The 20276-nt window shown below is 38.3% G+C and overlaps 1 protein-coding gene across 1 annotated transcript; it reads left to right on the top strand.

Moving 5' to 3' along the window:
• Positions 1 to 2879: 2879 nt before the first annotated feature.
• Positions 2880 to 20202, top strand: LOC128745195 (probable cytochrome P450 304a1). The gene is made up of 4 exons (XM_053842215.1): positions 2880 to 3234; positions 18748 to 19045; positions 19115 to 19398; positions 19458 to 20202. Exons 1-4 carry the CDS (start codon positions 2880 to 2882, stop codon positions 20084 to 20086), a joined length of 1566 nt encoding a protein of 521 aa, XP_053698190.1. The 3' UTR covers positions 20087 to 20202.
• The last annotated feature ends 74 nt before the right edge of the window (positions 20203 to 20276 follow it).

Genomic DNA, 20276 nt, shown 5'->3' with positions numbered 1-20276 from the left:
GCTCTCATACAAATGAGATATAAATTTCCTCATAACTCAAGAAGTTCCATTTGCTTGATAATGGAAGTAAATTTGGCATGTGGGGGGTATGGAGGCAGAATTTTTTTAATGATGGTTTGAGACCCCTCATCCCTGTGGTAGGGAGATAAGGACTTTCATACAAATAAAACCGAAATTTTTGCGTAACTCAAAAACTAATCAAACTCGAGAAATTTTAGATTCTTTCATAAAACATTTATCAATAACAAGACCAATCAATAGTAACATTAGATAATTCAGCTCGAGACGGCCACAGGCCGCGAGCGTTGCCAGTAACCTGCCGACGGAAGCGCCGGCCACTGCGGGGGGCAGCCCCCCGTAGTGATCACCTCTGTCTAGGTTTACTTATTTTCCTAGATCTACTGACCTCTATTATTTTCCTTCAGTTGGGTCACCCCTGCGAAATTTTTACTTTCTACGAAATGCTATTCTGCGAGACTCTATATTCCGCGTTATAGTCGACTGAGAATTGGTGTTCCACAAAATGGTATTCGGCGAAAAAATGGAAATAAAATGGTCGAAAAAATGCCGGGGGCTATAGTCCCCCCTAGAAATGAACGCTAGTTCCGCCAATGTGTATAATAATGTTGAAAAGGTCTTGTACTAAAATAATATCGTATAAATCGTACTATCTATGTACATGTACAAGTATTGTGTTTTTGTATCTGTGAAAGCTAACATTTCATAATATTATGCAGGTTTCAGTAGGGTGGCTGATCATCTTCGTCATTTTATTATTATACTTTTAGAGTTTTTAAAGTAATTGTACCTGCAACCAATTTAATTTTTTAGCACGAGATGAATAAGAGACAAACCATAAATATTGATGCTCAATAAAAGTTTGAATGTAATTGGTATCAAAGTTGATTTTAATGACACATTCCAGCGTTTAGTCAAAACACTTTATGACGGCAATCACAACACCGCCACTAACCCTACGGACATTATTTAAAGGGTTTCGATCCATTCGGTAAACAGCGTACTGATTGCCAAATAGTTGTACGGAATTGATTCTGTCGTCAGGCCAAGATTCTACTAACATGATAACGTCATAGCCCTGGTCGATAGAAGCTAGAAAAAACTCATCAATTTTAGACTTTAATCCTCTGACATTGGTAGTAAAATTGCAGAGAAGTAGCGGCGTTGTCATCATCTTTGCGTGATCCATTTGGTCCAGTAGCAGCAGGTCGAGAGCCCTGTGTCCCAGTCTCACTCACAGGATTAGAACGACTCGGTTAGTGAAGGGTAGCAGAAGACTCGGCTGGATCGAATAAAGCTGCAGTTCCCGTTGCTGCGAATAGGCGGGCTTTCAGGAAACGAAGGAGCGTGAACGAGATGATACTTGCCTGATCGTTGTTGGAAGTTGGAAGAACCCCTCGCCGTTTCCGGACACAGCGGAACAACTTTGCAGGCGGGAACTTTCAGTGTCAGGATAATAACTGCTACGCACGACTGTGTGCTGTGTCGGAGGGCTTGGGATCTTCCACTATGCTATTTATCGTGTCTTCCGTTGGCGAAGCTGTCATCAATGAAATCGAAGAAGCATCTAGACTGGACTCGTTCCGTACTGACAAGGGGTGATAAATGGGGTGGGCGGTGGTACAGCAGGCGATGATTTCCCGTCGATTCGAGGGGCTTGGAAGGGCCCCAAAAATCCCGTTCCGTACGGATATTTTCAAATTCCCGGAAAAATATTCCTTTCGGCCAGACGGATGGATCAAGAGCAGTTTCCTTCAGCTTGATATCGACTCCAACTTTGAAGGATAGTAGTTCTATCTCAGTAGAATAGTGAGAACCCCGTTTCACTACTAGGTGATTTTTAACTGTACTCAATGGAAAAAGTAAATATTTGTATATTAGGTACAGGCAGTGTTGCTGTGCTACCAAGTTTGCTCAGTGGTGTTGTTTAGAGGAGGGATCGGGAACAAAGCTGTACCTTGCGAGCCAGTTTTGAATTTTGTACCAAATAACATTGTTATAGATAATAATGTTATATTTCATCTCATCCTGGGGAACCGGCAAAAGAATTTTATCCACATTCTAGCTTTATCTAGCTAAATTCAAATTTATCTATCCATTAATAAATGCGTCTCATAAACCATTTTTTCGGAGACAGTCCTAGGTGTTGCAAAGCGAATTTAATATTTAAACAGTTAGTAATTTTTAACCATTTTCACTGTTCACGTAGGGCATTATTTGATGAATTTGTTTAAAAAACAAAAATCACATTGTTTTATTAACACATAATATTCAACAAATCACAACATATCTAAGGCTAAACAAACCTTAATCCATTTTCCGAAATGTGAAAATATTCGGAAAACCGAGCATCATTGGATCCCTCGGAGTTATTCGGTTTCACGGATCGGCAGTTCCGATGGGGTTAAAAGAGAAGTATCCAGAGCGACAAGATTTCCCAAAACGGGCATCAGGTGGTGTGACTGTGAGAACTCAACGTTCACAGCGTAGCGTTTAGTGCCGTAGCACCGGCAGCAGCAATGTTTAGTGTGTCCGTATAAACTCTATAAAATTTGCTGGGAGGGCGGGAGAAGTGAACCATCAAAAAATAAAATGCAAACACAGAGCAGGCAGAGCCAACATAAGAGTTTCAAAACGCGCTCATCATCAGTCGTCTGTTTGCTTTCAACGGTATTAGATGTGACCTGTGGCTTACGAAATCCAGCATTCCGTTGTCACGCTAAATTGGTGTAAACTTCGCTACTGTGTATGAGAGAAAAGGATAGATATAGCACACACCTACTGAACTAATTTAAATTGTTTGCGGTGAAACAGCAGAGTGCTCTATCTTCGCATCGGATAAGTCGCACGTAGACGACGCCATGGTGTTGATAACCGAGGTGATAATCACCCTGTTGATTGGACTTCTAATCTATCGAGCCTATCGGTATTTGTTCGACCGGCCTTCGTCAAACTTTCCTCCGGGGCCGCCCAGATTACCTCTGCTCGGTGGCTATCCATTCCTGTTGGCCTTGAACTACCGGCATCTACATCAAGCCGCCGCCAAGTTATCCCAGTATTACGGAAGCAAATTGATTGGCTTGTATCTGGGCCCACTACCGGCTGTCATCGTGAATGATTACGATACGGTCAAGGAAGTTCTCGGCCGGTCGGACTTCGATGGACGACCGGATTTGTTTATGGCTAGACTGCGTGATGAGCACTATCAACGGAGAGGTTTGTGTGTAATATTATCAATATGTGTATATATGCTTATATGCTTTGGGAGATAATACTGCTACAATCTGTTTGTGTGATAAGATTGAACTACATAGATTAAACGAGTGCAACTATCAATCTTAATTGAGAGTCTGTTACCGAAAGTAAGACACTTTCTCCGATGCAATGTGACGAATATGCCGCTGAGCAGTTTTTGGATTCTTAAACTGTAAAACCGGTGATAACGATGTTATTCATTGATACTATTTTTCAAAATTTATGCATTAGACATTCATATACTAAAGGCTATAATGAAGACTATGTGAAAAAATATTCAAGAAACTAACGAGAGGAATATCGATTGATTGATTGTCTTAGTACCATGAACAATTCACGAATTGATACACATTCTATCGAAAAATTGGCTCACGAACATCAATCCATCGCAATATGAATACTACCAAGCCTTTGAACACGTGTAAATGATGCCAACAATTTCGATGTATGTACTTATATCGAAAACGAGTTTGTAATACTGTACTAGATCAACTATATACTGAAAAGGTCAGAATCAATTGATAGGTTGATTGGTAGTCAAGCTTTAGTGATCTGCTTGCAACACACATAAAAGAAGGTAGTTGCTAATCTATTGTCAATTCGTGTTGATTTTCTAGTATAATTTTATCAATTTTCGCGTTTTAAATTAATAAAAATATACTTGCGAAGAGTTGAAAAATGTGTCGTGTACAAAGTACGTAGGCAATCAGGGCCTGCCACAAAAGACGATCATTAAGGCTGTCGCAGTGGCTTGTTAACCCAATGCTCTTCTGACATATCAAAAATACGTGGGCTCGTGCCGTTCGATCAATCTCTAAAAATATACTTAAAAACCTAGCGGTGTGACTAGGACTTTCTACTGCAACAGTGATTATGGTTTGAATTTCTAGATGTGTAAATAGGGCAAAATGTAATTGACCGTACTCCTAGCAGATTTTCTTTTTCAAATATTAAACTATGGTAAACTACGATCCTACTGACTCAAACAGCCTCTCCAAACCGAGATTCGAAATGCAAATTACTCTAAATATAATTCAGTTAACAATATTTTCAAACTTTAGTTGTCAAAATTTGACACCCTTCCAAAAAATTTGGAAGAATGTTCTGCATACAATTAATATGATTTATACACTAAAATGTTCTCAAAATAATCATTGGTTATTTGGGTGTCTTACTACAATAATATGTAGTAGAAAACGAGCTAAAAATATCCATTTCACTGCGAGAAATATCCATTATTTTGCATGAAAAAATAAAACACCATACGTCTCCTTATCGTTATAGTAACGTAGCTCAAAAACAAAAAAATATAGGGTGCTGGTTCGGTTCGGCAGCGGGTCTTCGTCTACTTTCCAGACATATGGACAAGAAACCAGCACTATAACCAATTTTGATGCGAATTACTATCAAATTAACCTGGTATTGATATTTATGGATAGTTTCTTCGCTATCGAGGAAAACATTATGGTAGAAAATTACTATTTCTCACTATTTGTTCAAAAAATTGAAGTCCTCTTGATTTTTCTACCAGTTTTGAGTATGACAAAGAGAACTTTGAGTATGACGAAGAGTAACTACTTGAAATTTTGAGCTGTGATTCAAACTATTTCCTCTTATTTTATACTAGTTGGGTAGCTCTTGCACACGGCTCAAAGAATACGTGCATAAATTTTTGTAAATAATTACTGTCTGTGCAGGATAAACGAAAGAAATCTTGCTTTATGACGAAGTGAATTTTCTTATGACGAACTCCCGCTGGAACATGAAAAATTATTCCATTGAGAACTGTAAGTTCCGAAATATTTTTTCGGGCTAAATGGGTATACATGTACAAGCAAGGATCCGTAACCCTAGGTCTTATCTAATATAAATCGATATAACTTTTATATGGTTAAAACATTGAAGTGCATGGGTCGAACCAAGCTATAATCTGAGATTATAACCGGATTCCGGTAGGAGTTAAAACGACTACTTGTTGTTACTTGTTAACTACTTTCCCCTTCACTCTAAATTTCATTACTTTTTTCTACCGTCCCTTCGTCAATTATAAAAGAACAACCGTTTCAAAAAAATATGAACTTATATGCCTGACCGCATTTCAAGGTCAAGACAAAACCACGAGGGTGGTCTATAAGCAAAATGCATTCGATGCATTCGTGTTATATTTCATGCTTGAATTGTTGTCAAGATACAAACTCTTAAACGTTTTTGCATTATGTAGTTTGAAATACTTTTCCTGCAAAAAATAACATTCTATGATAGTTAAACTAACTCTACCTACCTGTAACCGACTCGTTATAAGCACATCCCCAATAACAAAATTGTTTACCAAAACTCGAGTCGCACCACCGGTTTTTGAACGCTATTATCACGACAAACAGGTTTCTTCGCGATGTAACTTTCCGTTCTTGCTAGCCAACGCAGTCAGACCAGACAACAGTAGGTCATAAACCAATGCTGCCGCCACTTTCGATGGTAAACGATGCTATAAACAAACTAATGATTCATGCTGACCATGTAAGACGCCCAAGAAAACATATTTTCGACCTTGTTTTGTAATTAGAGTTTGCATTTTTAGAAGCAGCATTTTTCAAGCCATAAAGGATAATTAGCCTTCAGAATTGCTTTTACCGCTGAGTTCTGAAGTTACGATCCAGAAATTCGGAAACAATTCTTAGTGAGCTAGTTTATGATGCTACGGGCGGGATTATGAACATCTCGAACCAGTTTCCTTCTCATTCATAATTTTATTTTTGTTTTGTTGTTCATGCTTTCTAGTGGCCATAATCGTTCTCTTGCGTAAGACATGCTATCGGTATGGTTAGATTGCTGGTTGAACTTTAGGTTCAATTTTTGATGTACTACATATTAAAGCAAATTTATTTGAATGATAATAAGAAATTTTGTTGTTGTTATTTTATATTTGGAACATTAGTTTTGTCTCATTTATCCAAAGATAGAGATTTACGCATATTCAGAACATATTTACTCCTACAAATAAAACTTCGATTATCTTCAAGGAACAGTACTTCTAATGCTCTCATATTAAAACAAAATTGTTAATGTTAACCTAAAGTGCAATGTTTAAAATGTGAAAACTTAAACAAATTCACCTCTTGCGCGACAGAGAAAAAAAAATCAAATGAGTCAAAAAATATGGCGTTAAAACGGCTACGCCCCCTTAACTTCAAACTAGTTTCAACGACGACTCTTCTATAGATGATACATTTGTATTTCCACTGTTTTAAGTAAATATGGATTATATTTCATATAGACCATATGGAGTCCGACGAATAAAAAAACGTAAAACAAGTTAAAAAACTACATTATTTTAAAACTTTCCACAAAATTTATCATTGATATTTGATACGAAGATCAATGTAATCGGATGGGTTATTTCAGACAAAATAAAGTTATTGCAACTTTTAACATGTTTTAAGATTACTTATTGTTTTCTAACAAAACGTTACACAGTAATCAGACCTATAATTTTAATTGTTGAAATGTATAATGCGGGTGAAAGATTTTACCAATCACGAGTTGACCGATGCAGGGACGGCAAGTGATTCATTTGCGTCCCTCTTGGCACGTGTTGAAATAATCCTTCATGTAATGTTTGTGTAGCTTATCACTATTTATTTTAGATTTTGATTCATAATGCGTACTACATTGTATTTTTATACCCGATCATAAACATCTTACAAAAATGTTAGAAATAACATGATTTAAAAAATGTGTTAGGTACACTACTCTCTATTGCAAGAAAAATTAAAATAGCACGTAACATGGTTTCCATACCATAAACTTGAGTTGATAACAAAACGCAAAGGAGATTCCATTAAGCTTGATGAATCAGCAATCATCTTGGTTTAAATTTGTCATTTCGTATTAATCGGGTATATAAACAATTTATTAGACCGTCACCCGCTTGCTGATAGGGTCAAGGAAGAAAGTTGTTTACGATTATTTATTGACAAATTTGTTATTGTTTTTACGGTAGATGCAAACATTACTAGCCCTGGATGCGGAAGATGATAACGGTATTGTGCCCATTTCTAATAGACAAATGTTTGTTTGTCCACGTGCAACTGGTATCACACAAAATTTTTGTCTATGACCACCAAATCCTGAAAAAAGTATACCAAAGGTAAAAATTTCCCTCCATTCGATTTAATTTCAATTTGTTATACTATAACAAATTATCTATAATAAACTATAATTTGTTATAGTATTAACAATTATACTACAACAAAGGTTTAAGAATTGGTCGAAAACACGAAATTAATCCGAAATCTATCCGTCACATATACCAATCGATAGGGTTCGATGAATCGCACTTTTGTCCCTTCTTACTCTATATCACTATTGAATTGTTTCGGCACTGACGAACTGAAATGACACATGGAAGAAAATCCTTTAAAAACCATCGTCCTACACATTTTGCTTGCACACTAGCACCCTCTGTTATGCATGTCGCGAAGTAGCTTGCATTTGCAGGGTTTTATGCTGTAGGGTTTTTACATTTGAATGGTTTTATACTGAAAACTCGCAGCAACTCTCACGCGCCGCGGTGTAGCCATGTTGCGAAACATGATTTTTTGAAAAATGTGTGGTTTTTGATTGGACGATGGAATTAACGCGAGTGTCTCGTCTGTTCGTCTGTGGTTTCGGTATCCGGCATTGCGTTTAATTGTTATAAGCCAAAATGTGAAAACTTCGTGACACGATTTTCTCCGGAATTACACAACCGATTTTAACGATCTTAGTGCCAAATGGAAGCTCTTGCTATCGTAACGTTTTCTAGAAAATTTTATTGAAAACAAATAAGTAGTTTAAAAGTTATGCTTAAACATCGTATTTTGACTAAGTTGGGGAAGGGCGGTAAAGACGGATTCTTTAAGGTAAAGACTCAATATCTACTCAAATATAACTGTATTGATCGCAATTTTCATACAAACTGAACCTTTAAGTGTCTGTCTAATAAAGTTAAAACGTGTTCTTCCAAAATTTATGCTTTTTTAATATTATAAACATTATGTATAAATCAGAGGTTCTGCGCAGGGGCTGGAAATACGGACAATTGATATGGGAAACACGGACACTCGCAAAAAAGTGTCACGCGTGGTCGAATTATCATTATTAAGAGAGATAAACATATTTCATCATGTATTTAGGAAAGAATTGGTTTGGGAAAACCTCCTTCCCGATCCCCCCTTTGAGCGAGAAAATAAAATGGTTCCCTTCAATATTTTAATTGGTGGCGAATTAATCGTTTCTAAAGTTGGCCCATTCCAACTGTTATATGACTTCTGGTTACTTGTACATATATAATAGGTAAGTATTTGCAATGTTAAATCGTTGTTAGGCAAAATGGGTTCAAAATCTGTGTGTCCGTTTTTCCCTGCCGTTGGGTGTCCGTCTTTCCCGACTTGGATACGATTTTTTCAAACTTCAATAACTTTTTACTGAATATTCCAAAATTCACCAGGCTTTCAATGGATATTCAGTGAAGGTTCAAACTAACGCAATGTCGTCGGTTTAGCATGAATATGTTGTTTTTCAATGATTTACCAGCTATTTTCTTCACACCCAAAATTACATTGGTTAGCGTATCTATGCATTTTCTTTGTTTTTCTTATAAATTTCACAGCTGCGCTGATAAAAATCGGCAGTTTAATTCAAAAGTGCTTATTCAGTCTATAGAAACATTTCCCATCATTGATTTGTTTCAAAAAATATTGTTTATGAAATATGACAAGTGTCCGTCTTTCCTGCAGTGTCCCTCTTTACCGCCCTCACCTAGTAGTTGTCGCCTGTTTCTCAGAAATGGTCAAACCGATATATGCACCATGTTATGGATAATCGTGTACAACACATTAAAGTATACAATAACTTATGACGATTTTACCTAAGATAATTTATCTAGTTTTGATTATTTTAAGATCAAATGGTAAGTTTTAATGCAAATATATCTGAAAAATTTCAGAAGAATTTATTTCACTGGTCAAAAGTTATTTAATAAAAAATTGATCGAATTAATTCAACAAAACTCTATGATATGATGATCAATCAATTATATGATATCAAATAGAATGTCATTACAATAAATTATTTAGTTCAATATTGCCAAAAACTTATAAACTAGTCCTTTTACAGCTTAAGTATATGTTAAAGATGAATATGTCCTCTGTCAATTTATTTTTACCTGACTTACTCAAATCAATAATACTTATATGTATTTACCTTTACTCAACAATTTCATGAAAAAAAATCTTTCAAATTTTAAAAGTGCTCCAATTTCGTTCAAATTTTGTAACCTTACTCATTTTCAGAAAAGTTTTGATCCGCATTTTTTCATTTGGTGTTCAGGGTGTCTCTTTCTGAGCTAGGGTGAACCCAATAATCGTCGTTTTGCCAAACATTTTTTCCAATCATATCTTTTGAACGACATGTGTAGGGACGAGGGAGGGGATGGGATCTAATCACAAACGAGCGCGAGGTGGTCGACAGGTGGAAGCAGTATTTCGATGAGCACCTCAACGGCGATATAGCAGCAAGAGACGCAATGGAAGTAAACCTACAAACGGCAACAGCGTGCCGGCTCCCGATCTCGAAGAGATCCGGCCTGAAATTCGTCAGCTAAAGAATAATAGAGTCACCGGAAAGGACCGACTCCCGAACAAAAATGGCCGAGAGCCGCTAGCAACGGCACTTCATTGGATAATTTCTAGGATTTGGAAGGAGGAGAAACTACCGGAGGAGTGGATGGAAGGTGTAGTCTGTCCCATCTACAAAAAGGGCGATCGGGTAGATTGCTGTAATTACCGCGGCATCACGTTGGTTAACGCCGCCTACAAGATGCTCTCCCAGATTTTGTAACGTTGTTTATCTCCAATAGCAATAGCAAGAGAATTCGTAAGGCAGTATCAGGCGGGTTTTATGGGGGCCCGTCCTACTATGGATCAAATTTTTACTCTCCGACAAATCCTCCAGAAATGTCGAGAATACTACTGGATTTTAGGGCAGCATACAATACAGTTGAACGAGAACATCTATGGTACATAATGCACGAGTACGATTTTCCGGACAAACTGACTGACTATATCACTATTGAAGGCGTGATCCGGCGAGCGGGCATCGAATCGATAAGATCTTCAGTAAGAGTAGCCAACTCCTAGCCTTCGCAGACGACCTCGGCATCATTACTAGAAACCTTAGAACGGCGGAGGCAATCTACGCCAGTCTAAAAACGGAGGCTAGGAGGATAGGGTTACAAATCAATGCGCCGAAAATCAAATATATGGTAGGAATAGGCTCCAGTGAAAGCAACGTTTGCCTTCCACGGACGGTGATTATTGTTGGTGATGAACTGGAAGTGGTTGATGAGTTTGTATATTTGGGATCTCTGGTCACCGCCAACAATTATACGAGTAAGGAGATCCAACGACGCATTCAAGCTGGAAATCGAGTCTACTTTTCCCTCCGCAAGATGCTTCAATCTGGGAGCATGCGCCGCCGCACAAAGCTGACGATGTACAAAACGCTAATCAGACCAGTAGTCCTCTACGGACTTGAGACAGTAACTTTGCTTTCGGAGGACATACGTGCGCTAGCCGTATTTGAACGAATGGTGTTGCGGGCTATTTTTGGTGGAGTACAAACGGAAAGCGGAGAGTGGTGGAGGCCTATGAATCACGAGCTACAGGCACTGCTTGGATAGATTCCCATCGTACACCGAGGGAAAGTTTAGATACTACGATGGGCCGGCCACGTCGCTAGGATGCCGAACGACTGTGCAGTGAAATCCGTTCTCTTCAAGAACCCCACCGGCACCAGTAATAGAGATAGTTGTAATATTGTGCCGCGATTCTGTACTACATGGTTAATAAAATCAATGACTTTTCTGGATTTGCGTTCTATATTCGGTATGGAGTAAGCAGGAAACTTTCGAAGAAGTTGTGCCTAGATAAAGCAAGAAGAATATTCATTTTTGATGTTTTTATGGGTGTGGACATTAAAAGCCTCATCCTTTTTATTTTGGAAAGTTTAGAGTTTTTTACATAACATGTCAAAAATTAGAAAAACTCGATGACAAAAATGATTTAAAAAAACAAAGTTGTTAAAATGTAATCTAGACGTATAATATTTTGTTTTTATCTGCAATTATACGGGTATTTCTCGGTCTTTGCTCCATTCGGGCAAATAAATGGATATTTCCTATTTCGCAGCAAAAATAGAAAAGTAAGAAATATATAATACTAGCTGACCCGACAAACTTCGTATTGCCACAAATTAACCTGTGTTGTACATAAATCATGAATCTCGGATGATCTTTGTCACTATCTCGAGTTTTGCAAGCCCCCCAGTGGGCGGCGCTTTCGACGGCGGGTCACCGGCAACACTCGCGACCGGCTCGTCCTGAATGATCTAGTGTTACTATAGATAGTTTTTGTGGTCTTGTTATTGATTAATGTTTTATGGAAGAGTCTCGAATTTCTCGAGTTGGATTAGTTTTTGAGTTTCGCAAAAATTTCTGTTTATTTGTATGAGAGTCCATATCCCCCTACCAGTGGGGTGAGAGGTCTCTAACTATCATAAAATAAATTCAAGACTCAAAAATCTCCTACATGCTAAATTTGGTTCCATTTGCTTGATTAGTACTCAAATTATAAGGAAATTTGTATTTCATTTGTATGGGAGCCCACCCTCTTAAAAGGGAAAGGGGTCGTAATACACCACAGAAAAAAATTCTGCCATCTAAAACTCTCACATGCCAAATTTGGTTCCATTTGCTTGATTAGTTCTAAAGTTATGAGCAAATTTGTATTTCGTTTGAATGGGAGCCCCCCCCCCCTCCTAAAAAGGTAAGAAGTCCTAATTCATCATGGGAAAAATGGTTGCCTCCAAAAACACCCACATGCCAAATATGGTTCCATTTGCTTGATTAGTTCTCGAATTATGAGGAAATTTGTATTTCATTTGTGTAGAAGCCCCCCTCTTGAAGTGTGGAAGGATCCTAATTCACCGTAGAAAATATTTTTGCCTCCAAAAACCTCCACATGCCGAATTTGGTTCTATTTGCTTGATTAGTTCTCGAGTTATGGGGAAATTTGTATTTCATTTGTATTGGAGCCCCCCCCCCTCCTAATGTGGGAAGAGGTCCTAATTCATCACAGAAAAAATTCTTGCCTCCAAAAACACCTACACGCCAAATTTGGTTCCATTTGCTGGATTAGTTCTCGAGTTATGAGGAAATTTGTATTTCGTTTGTATAGGACCCCCCCTCCTAAAGTGGGGAGGGGTCCCAATTCATCATTGAAAAAAAAAATTGTCTCCAAAAACACACACATGCCAAATTTGGTTCAATTCGCTTGATTAGTTCTCGAGTTATGAGGAAATTTGTATTTCATTTGTACAGGAGCCCCTCCTCTTAAAGGGGAGAGGGGTCCTAATTCACCATAGAAAATTTTCTTGCTCTCGAAAACCTTCACATGCCAAATTTGGTTGCATTTGCTTGATTAGTTCTCGAGTTATGAGGAAATTGTTATGGAAGCCCCCCCTCTTAAAGGGGAGAGGAGTTATAATTCCTCTTATAAAGAGGGGAGGGGTCTCAATTCACCATAGAATAAATTCTTGTCACCAAAAAAACACCCACATGCCAAATGTTGTTCTATTTGCTTGATTAGTTCTCGAGTTAGGAGGAAATTTGTATTTCATTTGTACAGGAGCCCCCCCTCTTAGAGTGGGGAGGGGTCCTAATTCACCTTAGAAAATTTTCTTGCCCTCGAAAACCTTCACATGCCAAATTTGGTTCCATTTGCTTGATTAGTTCTCGAGTTATGAGGAAATTTGTATGGAAGCCCCCCCTCTTAAAGGGGAGAGGAGTTACAATTCCCCTTATAAAGAGGGAGGGGTCTCAATTTACCATAGAATAAATTCTTGTCACCGAAAACACCCACATGCCAAATTTGGTTCTATTTGCTTGATTAGTTCTCGAGTTATGAGGAAATTTGTATTTCATTTGCATAGGAGCCCCCCCTCCTAAAGTGGGGAGAGGTTCTTATTCATCATAGAAAAAATTCTTGCCTCCAAAAACACCTACATGCCAAATTTGGTTCCATTTGCTGGATTAGCTCTCGAGTTATAAGGAAATTTGTATTTCGTTTGTATAGGAGCCCCCCCCCCTCTTAAAGTGGGGAGGGGTCCCAATTCATCATAGAAAAAAATTTTGTCTCCAAAAACACACACATGCCAAATTTGGTTCCATTTGCTTGATTAGTTCTCGAGTTATGAGGAAATTGGTATTTCATTTGTACAGGAGCCCCCCCTCTTAAAATGAGGAGGGGTCCTAATTCAACATAGAAAATTTTCTTGCCCTCGAAAACCTTCACATGCCAAATTTGGTTCCATTTGCTTGATTAGTTCTCGAGTTATGAGGAAATTTGTATGGAAACCCCCCTCTTAAAGGGGAGAGGAGTTATAATCATTGGCGGAACTAGGGGGGGCTAGGGGGGGCTAAGCCCTCCCTAGAAAAGATTTAGCCCCCCCTAGAAAAGTTGACTAAGTTTTTTAATTTTTGAAAAACCAATAGTTAGATAACTGTAGGTACGAAATACTTCAGAGTAAAGTTTATTTGTATGACTGTTATAAGATTCCAGGCATTAATGTGCATTATATTTTAATATGCCGACGAAATACAATGGTTGAAAAAAATTCCGGGGGTTATAGCCCCCCCTAGAAATGAGCGCTAGTTCCGCCAATGGTTATAATTCCCCTTATAAAGAGGGGAGGGGTCTCAAATTACCCTAGAATAAATTCTTGTCACCGAAAACACCCACATGCCAAATTTGGTTCTATTTGCTTGATTAGTTCTCGAGTTATGCAGAAATTTGTGTTTCATTTGTATGGGAGCCCCCCCTCTTAGTGGGGGGAGGGGTCTCTAACCATCACTAAAACCTTTCCTGGCCCCAAAAACCTCTACATGCAAATTTTCACGCCGATTGGTTCAGTAGTTTTTGATTCTATAAGGAACACAGGACAGACAGACAGAAATCCTTCTTTATAGGTATAGATTAGGGTTCCTGCAGCTCTTAGTTTATTGAAATATTTTCATTTGCTATTAAAATCAGCAGTTCAAAAGTTATGAATTTTTAAATAAAAGCGAAATGACAATTTTTAGGACCACCCTAAGCGATATGTCTCGCAATGAGGCTGTAATTTCACTGCTTGAAAGCTTTGCTAGAATTTAGCTTGTTTTATTCTATTCCGTTTTGAAAGGGAGCCACAAAAATTGAAGGGAAGGGCACGTCATCGAAAGCGGCTTCAATATCAAGGAAAACCCAAAGTATCGCCTCGTGATATTTGTGCGATTTTTTAATTATTGTCACAATGCAGCGCAATGCAATTTCTGTAGATTTACCGTGTTGGTATGCATGTTGATTTCCATGCAACGGGGAGTTTTCTGAAAACTCATTATGGATATAGTTATCCGCAATTTCTTCTATCAACTTGAGAAGCAAAGCCTAGGTGCTACATTCCGTTACCGAAACTTGACCTTCTGTTTTTATACGATAGACTTCGCAGCCAGCTGTTAGAGTACAGGACAATTGCAGGGCCAGTTGCTACGATCCTATTGACTCTAACAGCCTCTCCCGGCCGAGATTCGAACATACGACGAGTGGTTTATTAGGCCAGTGTCATACCTCGAAGCCAACTGGGAGGCCAACTTGAGAAGCATTGATTGAAATTTATTGGTCTGAAAGCCTTTTGCATGGTTTTCTCTTTTTTACCTGTTTTAGGTATGCCTTTAGGTATCTGCCTACTTTTTATCAATTCTCCGGGATATGTCGAAAAGTGAAACTCGAAAAATGTTAATGAAGTGAAAATTCAAGGTTCGAAAAATGTTACTAAGCTCGGACATTATAATGCTGTCCGTTGTAGGAAACGGGGAGAATACCATCCGGATCTGGAGATTTCATTGATTCAATAGAACGAAGTACCCACTTGATCGAATCTTCCGTAAACAATCGATGTGCAAGCAGAGCCGAGTCGTTTGGCACATTATGTAACGACACAGTCCCAAGCAGCGACCCAAGTAGCACGCTTTAGGTCCATTTGATAGAAGCAACCGGATTACGACTGAAATTAGTCATATTTCGGTTACCACAACAACTTTGTAACAACTGTGCAGGGGAGGCGGAGGGCTCCATAGCCGCAAGGTTACCGATTCTGCTTTGACAAGCGAGTGGTCGTAGGTTCGAATCTTAGTAGAATCAGGCCATTCGATGGTGAAGTGACTTTAGCATGGGTTTATTCTCAGGCCTCTTATCACCCTTCCTTCATGTTGAATTTTTATATTATCCCGACTAGGCCTATTGACAGTGCAAAAATGACCCTTATAGTAAAGTGCACAGGTTAGCTGTGCCAGGGATGGCTATAATTGGGGACAGTGCTGTCATGCGGAACGAGATGGGTAAAGTAGAGAAAGCATTGAAGGAAGGGTAAAACCCATTTATACACAAGCACGCATAAAATAAAATAAGCATATTCCTCATTCAATAGCGATTATAGCAAAGAAACATCCGGGCGATATCACAATAGACCAACGATACAGGTCGCAGTGATGAGTCAAGAAATATTTATTAGAAAGGTACTATCGACTCGACCCTGCATTAGTATTGGTGTCCATTGTAACGTATGAAAGTTCAAGTTTTCTGATACTTATATGGAGATTTGCACATGTTTTCAAATTTTGCCTAAAATCAAAGAATCTTTTTCCGATTTCCTATAGTTTGAATCTTTATGTTATAGCGAATTAGGTAATATAGGTTTTTATACAAAAAATAACACATATTCCTGTTGCTTAAATTGGTTGTACGCTTATCAACTTGGCAAGGACGGTTGTTGGCAGGGCGGTAGCAATAATTCTGACAATCTATTTCCCAATATTCGAAGATTCTGCATTAAAACTTTAGATGTCACGAACGTTTGCGATAGTTTTTTTTAGGTTAATATCGCTTGAACTGCGTATCACGGGTTTGCAGTTTTGATAGTAGGAATTGCTAAAACAGAACAAAATGTAGTGTTCTTAGAACGAATAGCAAGAATTATTATTTAATTAGTTGTAAACTAATGTACACCGCAGAAATACCTTCTGAATATGTGTTAAACTCGACGGAGCAAAATGTCTGAAACAAATGAACATATTTTTCATGTCCGTATTTGACGCTCTATTCATAAACTTTTTCAGATAAATTGTCGGGCGAAAGAATTTCGTGGGAAGCTGTGGAATGATGTAGTATTAGTTTTGTAATTTCTGCCTTTCCTTGTCATAAATTTGCACAATCTTCAATCGCGCAACGTACCATTCTGCAAATAAGACATGAAACCGAAGATCAAAATCGTTTTTAAATATACAATAGTTACCCTTATTAAGCTGTACGCCGGTGAGATGTTGTCAAAAATTGAACAGAGATTCACGTAAAAATATATCGGAAACACAAATATCCGTAAATAATGAAAAACTAGCAAAAATAACAAATTCACAGTGCAACAATATGGCTTTTTGAACTTTCATATGTCACGAACAAAATTCAATATGGCTGTTTATAGTACCTGTGTATAAATATTTCTTGGTAATGAGTCTATACAGGAAAAAAAAAGCAGCGAAGCTCAATTTCATCGATGTTTTCTTAACAGTTTACACTCAAAGTTTAAATTGAAGAGAAGAGGACACAATATAAATTATTAAAATATTTCTGAACAGTGTTGTATACAACCAAGGATTGTCCACTAGCATTTTTAACATTTTTCTCTAGTTATCACCAAATGCGAGGCCCGAAGCGTTCCGCTGCACGTGTTTGCCAGCCTAAACACCGACTCTGTATCAAATAACAGGTAAAATAGTATAACAAAGGTTCGTTTCACAACCACGAGGATTGAATGGGGTTATTATAATATAGTTTAAAATTTTCCGGATTTATCTTACAAGAAGAGAAAAACTTGACGTAAAACTAACTTTTCATCTGTTCATATTCGAAATATATGTTGATTGCTTTTTACTGGAAAATTCTTCAAAGTTCTCAAGAATAATAATAAAAGAAATATCTATAACTTAAAAGGTACCACAGCGGATTTGACGTAACGATCGACGACACAATGATCTCTTGTAATTATTGTTGTTCTAATGTCGCTCCTTTTAACCTACCACGCAGTCAATTGAAGCACACAAAACACACAATTTACAGCAATTTTATAGGTTGCAAGCACAAATTAAACTCGTCTCCGCTTAGATATAGGAAATGAAACCGACATTGTCTGTTGTCAAAGTACATCGTTAGGTCATCGATGTCAATCTTTATTTCACCCTAAAACGAATCATCTACCGAAATAGATATTCAGCCAAGTGTCACTTCAGTTGCGTGATATGATCAAGGCGGCAATCAGCGCCGTCCGAAAATCAAGCTTCATAAAAGAATAGCACGAAGCCATGACACGTACCCATTTCCGTTTGCTTGTTTTAAACTTTACCGGTGACTCTGTTTTTAATGTAATTCTTTGCAACGGAATAAACGAACGTAAGAACGTTTACTGAATATATGATTGTCAAGTTTCCGGTTAAGCATAAAGTGCTTGAAGCACAGATTGGGGACAGATGCGACAATATGCAGTCCAATTATGTGCTAATTAGTTATTGCAAATACACAACGTAACTGGTATGGCGAAGCCCGTCGACTTTGTTATAACCTTTTGGTTGGTTTCATTTTTATTAATTAGTCGTAGGAACCAACAAAGATCTACATCGCCAACAACGAGTATCTCGATGAATCTTCAGATCATCAATTGAAGGATTGTGGGATTTTTCCGCGAGTGATTTGATAGTCGAAAACGGTCAATTTGATACAGACCATAAGAAGCTATTGTTGGCTTATATTAACGAAGAAATAGTCATTAGTCGATTTTAAAAGTAGTTTTTCGGTCACAACAATAAACGTGTTTTGAAAATGTATTCACGGTGCTCTTCTTTTCAACCAGAATAGAATAAATGTATTTTCATGGATAGAATTAGTGCTCAAATAGAGCATGAAAAGGATTTCGAAATGGTCATGTGACACATTCCAGCGTTACGGGACACAATTAGCACCCATTGTTAGCGTGTGAATCGCCTCCTGATTCACCAATTTTTTGGCAAATACCTTGTAAAATAGTTGTTTAAAGAGTATTTTATTCTCCACTAGGAAACCAGGAATTTGATGAAACAAAAACAGCTTTGCTTCAGTTTCAGTTTTGGGATAAAATTTTGTTTTGACAAATTCAAACATTGTAACTATCGAAAGCGTTTAAAGTAACGTTTATTTATGGTTTATGTTCAAGAGCTCCGACAAATTTACATAATAAAATCAAATTTACTAGATGTGCTGCGCTCAGGTGGTAATCAAATAATTTATTCCTACTTTTCGCAAACTTCTTCAACAGGGATTTTTTTCACCGATGGAGAAAGCTGGCGTGAGCAGCGAAAGTTTTTCCTAAAGACGCTGCACCAGTATGGCTTTGGACGACGCAGCCCGGAAGCGGAAGCGGACATCAACGCCGGACTGGAGGATTTGATTGGCATGCTGCGCGATGGAGCAAAGTACGACCACGAGAAGGCGCTGGTGGACGATGCAGGCTTCGTGCTATGCCCGGCGGTGTTTTTTGCGCTCTTTTCCAACGTGGTGCTCAAGATGTTAATTGGTTCCCGGTTGGAGCGCGAAGATCAAGGCGTACTGTTCGAGTGGGTTGAGATTCCTTCAAACGGATAGTGTTTTTGTTTTCGAAACTGACAGCGATGCTTATTTTTTAGACTTGGTAAAAATTCTCTTGGCTTCCATCGTAATGGTGATGACTACGGTATGTTACTGAGCTATATTCCCTGGATCCGGCATCTTTTCCCGGAAGCGACAAAATATGAATTACTGAGGAAAGTTAATCAGAATGCCAATGCAGTCATTTTAAGTTTGGCGCAAAAATGCGAGAAAAATTATGACGAAAATGACATTCGTTGTTTCATAGACGCGTATATTAAGGAGATAAGAAGTAGTAAGAAGGGTGGTACATCCACTGGAAGCGATGAGTTCGGATTTGAATGTAAGTCAGACGACGTCGAGTCTGTTGAGCTTCTTTAGCTAACCTTTTGTTCATTTTAGACGACCAACTGGTCATTGGCTGCGCTGACTTTATGGTTCCGCCATTATCTGCAATTCCAGTGAATATTTGTCTCATCATCGAACGTTTACTGGAGAATTCTGAGATTGAGGCGAAAATGTATCACGAGCTTATTGATGTCGTTGGATCTAGCCGTCTGCCAACCTTGGATGATCGTGCAAACCTCCCTTATTGCGAAGCAGTTATTAGAGAAGCACTCCGCATAGACATTTTAGTTCCATCCGGAATCCCTCACATGGCAACGAAAGATACCGAGTTAGGTGGTTATATTATTCCCAAAGGAACAGTTATTATGAACTCGCTTGATTACATCCATCAGCAAGAGGAGATTTTCAGCAACTCAAAGAGTTTTTCACCGGAACGTTTTCTTAATGCCGATGGAAAACTGGCGCTTGAATTAGATAAATCCTTACCATTTGGCGCCGGTAAACGTGTCTGCGCTGGCGAAGCATTTGCTCGTAACGCTCTCTTTCTAGCGGTTACTTCGTTGGTGCAAAACTTTACCTTCCAACTTCCAAGCGGTCAGAACAAACCTAATTTGAATACTCGTCTTACTGGGGTTATACGCAGCCCAGCTGATTTCAGACTCAAGTTTTCTACTCGCCGTTAAGCATAAGGGCTAACCTATTTGTGTAATCTAAGTGTAACGTCATTCACTTCACCAGTGATATTTGTTTCGCCCTTACGAAGAGTGTATTCACATAATTTACAAACAAGCACAGTATTTATGAGCTAAATATAACAGCAGTGTGAACCTACAATACAGTAGCTAACAGCTAATTGAGCAAGCACATGTATTC

Source organism: Sabethes cyaneus, chromosome 1 (genome assembly GCF_943734655.1).
Source record: "Sabethes cyaneus chromosome 1, idSabCyanKW18_F2, whole genome shotgun sequence".
Lineage (NCBI taxonomy): Eukaryota > Metazoa > Arthropoda > Insecta > Diptera > Culicidae > Sabethes > Sabethes cyaneus.
Note: the sequence above shows the minus strand (reverse complement) of the source record. Positions and strands in the feature narration are given on the sequence as shown.

Excerpts from the sequence above, each read along its gene's own strand:
- LOC128745195 (XM_053842215.1), top strand. The coding sequence starts at position 2,880 with ATGGTGTTGATAACCGAGGTGATAATCACCCTGTTGATTGGACTTCTA. Across the intron at positions 19,046-19,114 it reads GATCAAGGCGTACTGTTCGA|ACTTGGTAAAAATTCTCTTG; the intron begins GTGGGTTGAGAT and ends CTTATTTTTTAG. Across the intron at positions 19,399-19,457 it reads CGATGAGTTCGGATTTGAAT|ACGACCAACTGGTCATTGGC; the intron begins GTAAGTCAGACG and ends TGTTCATTTTAG.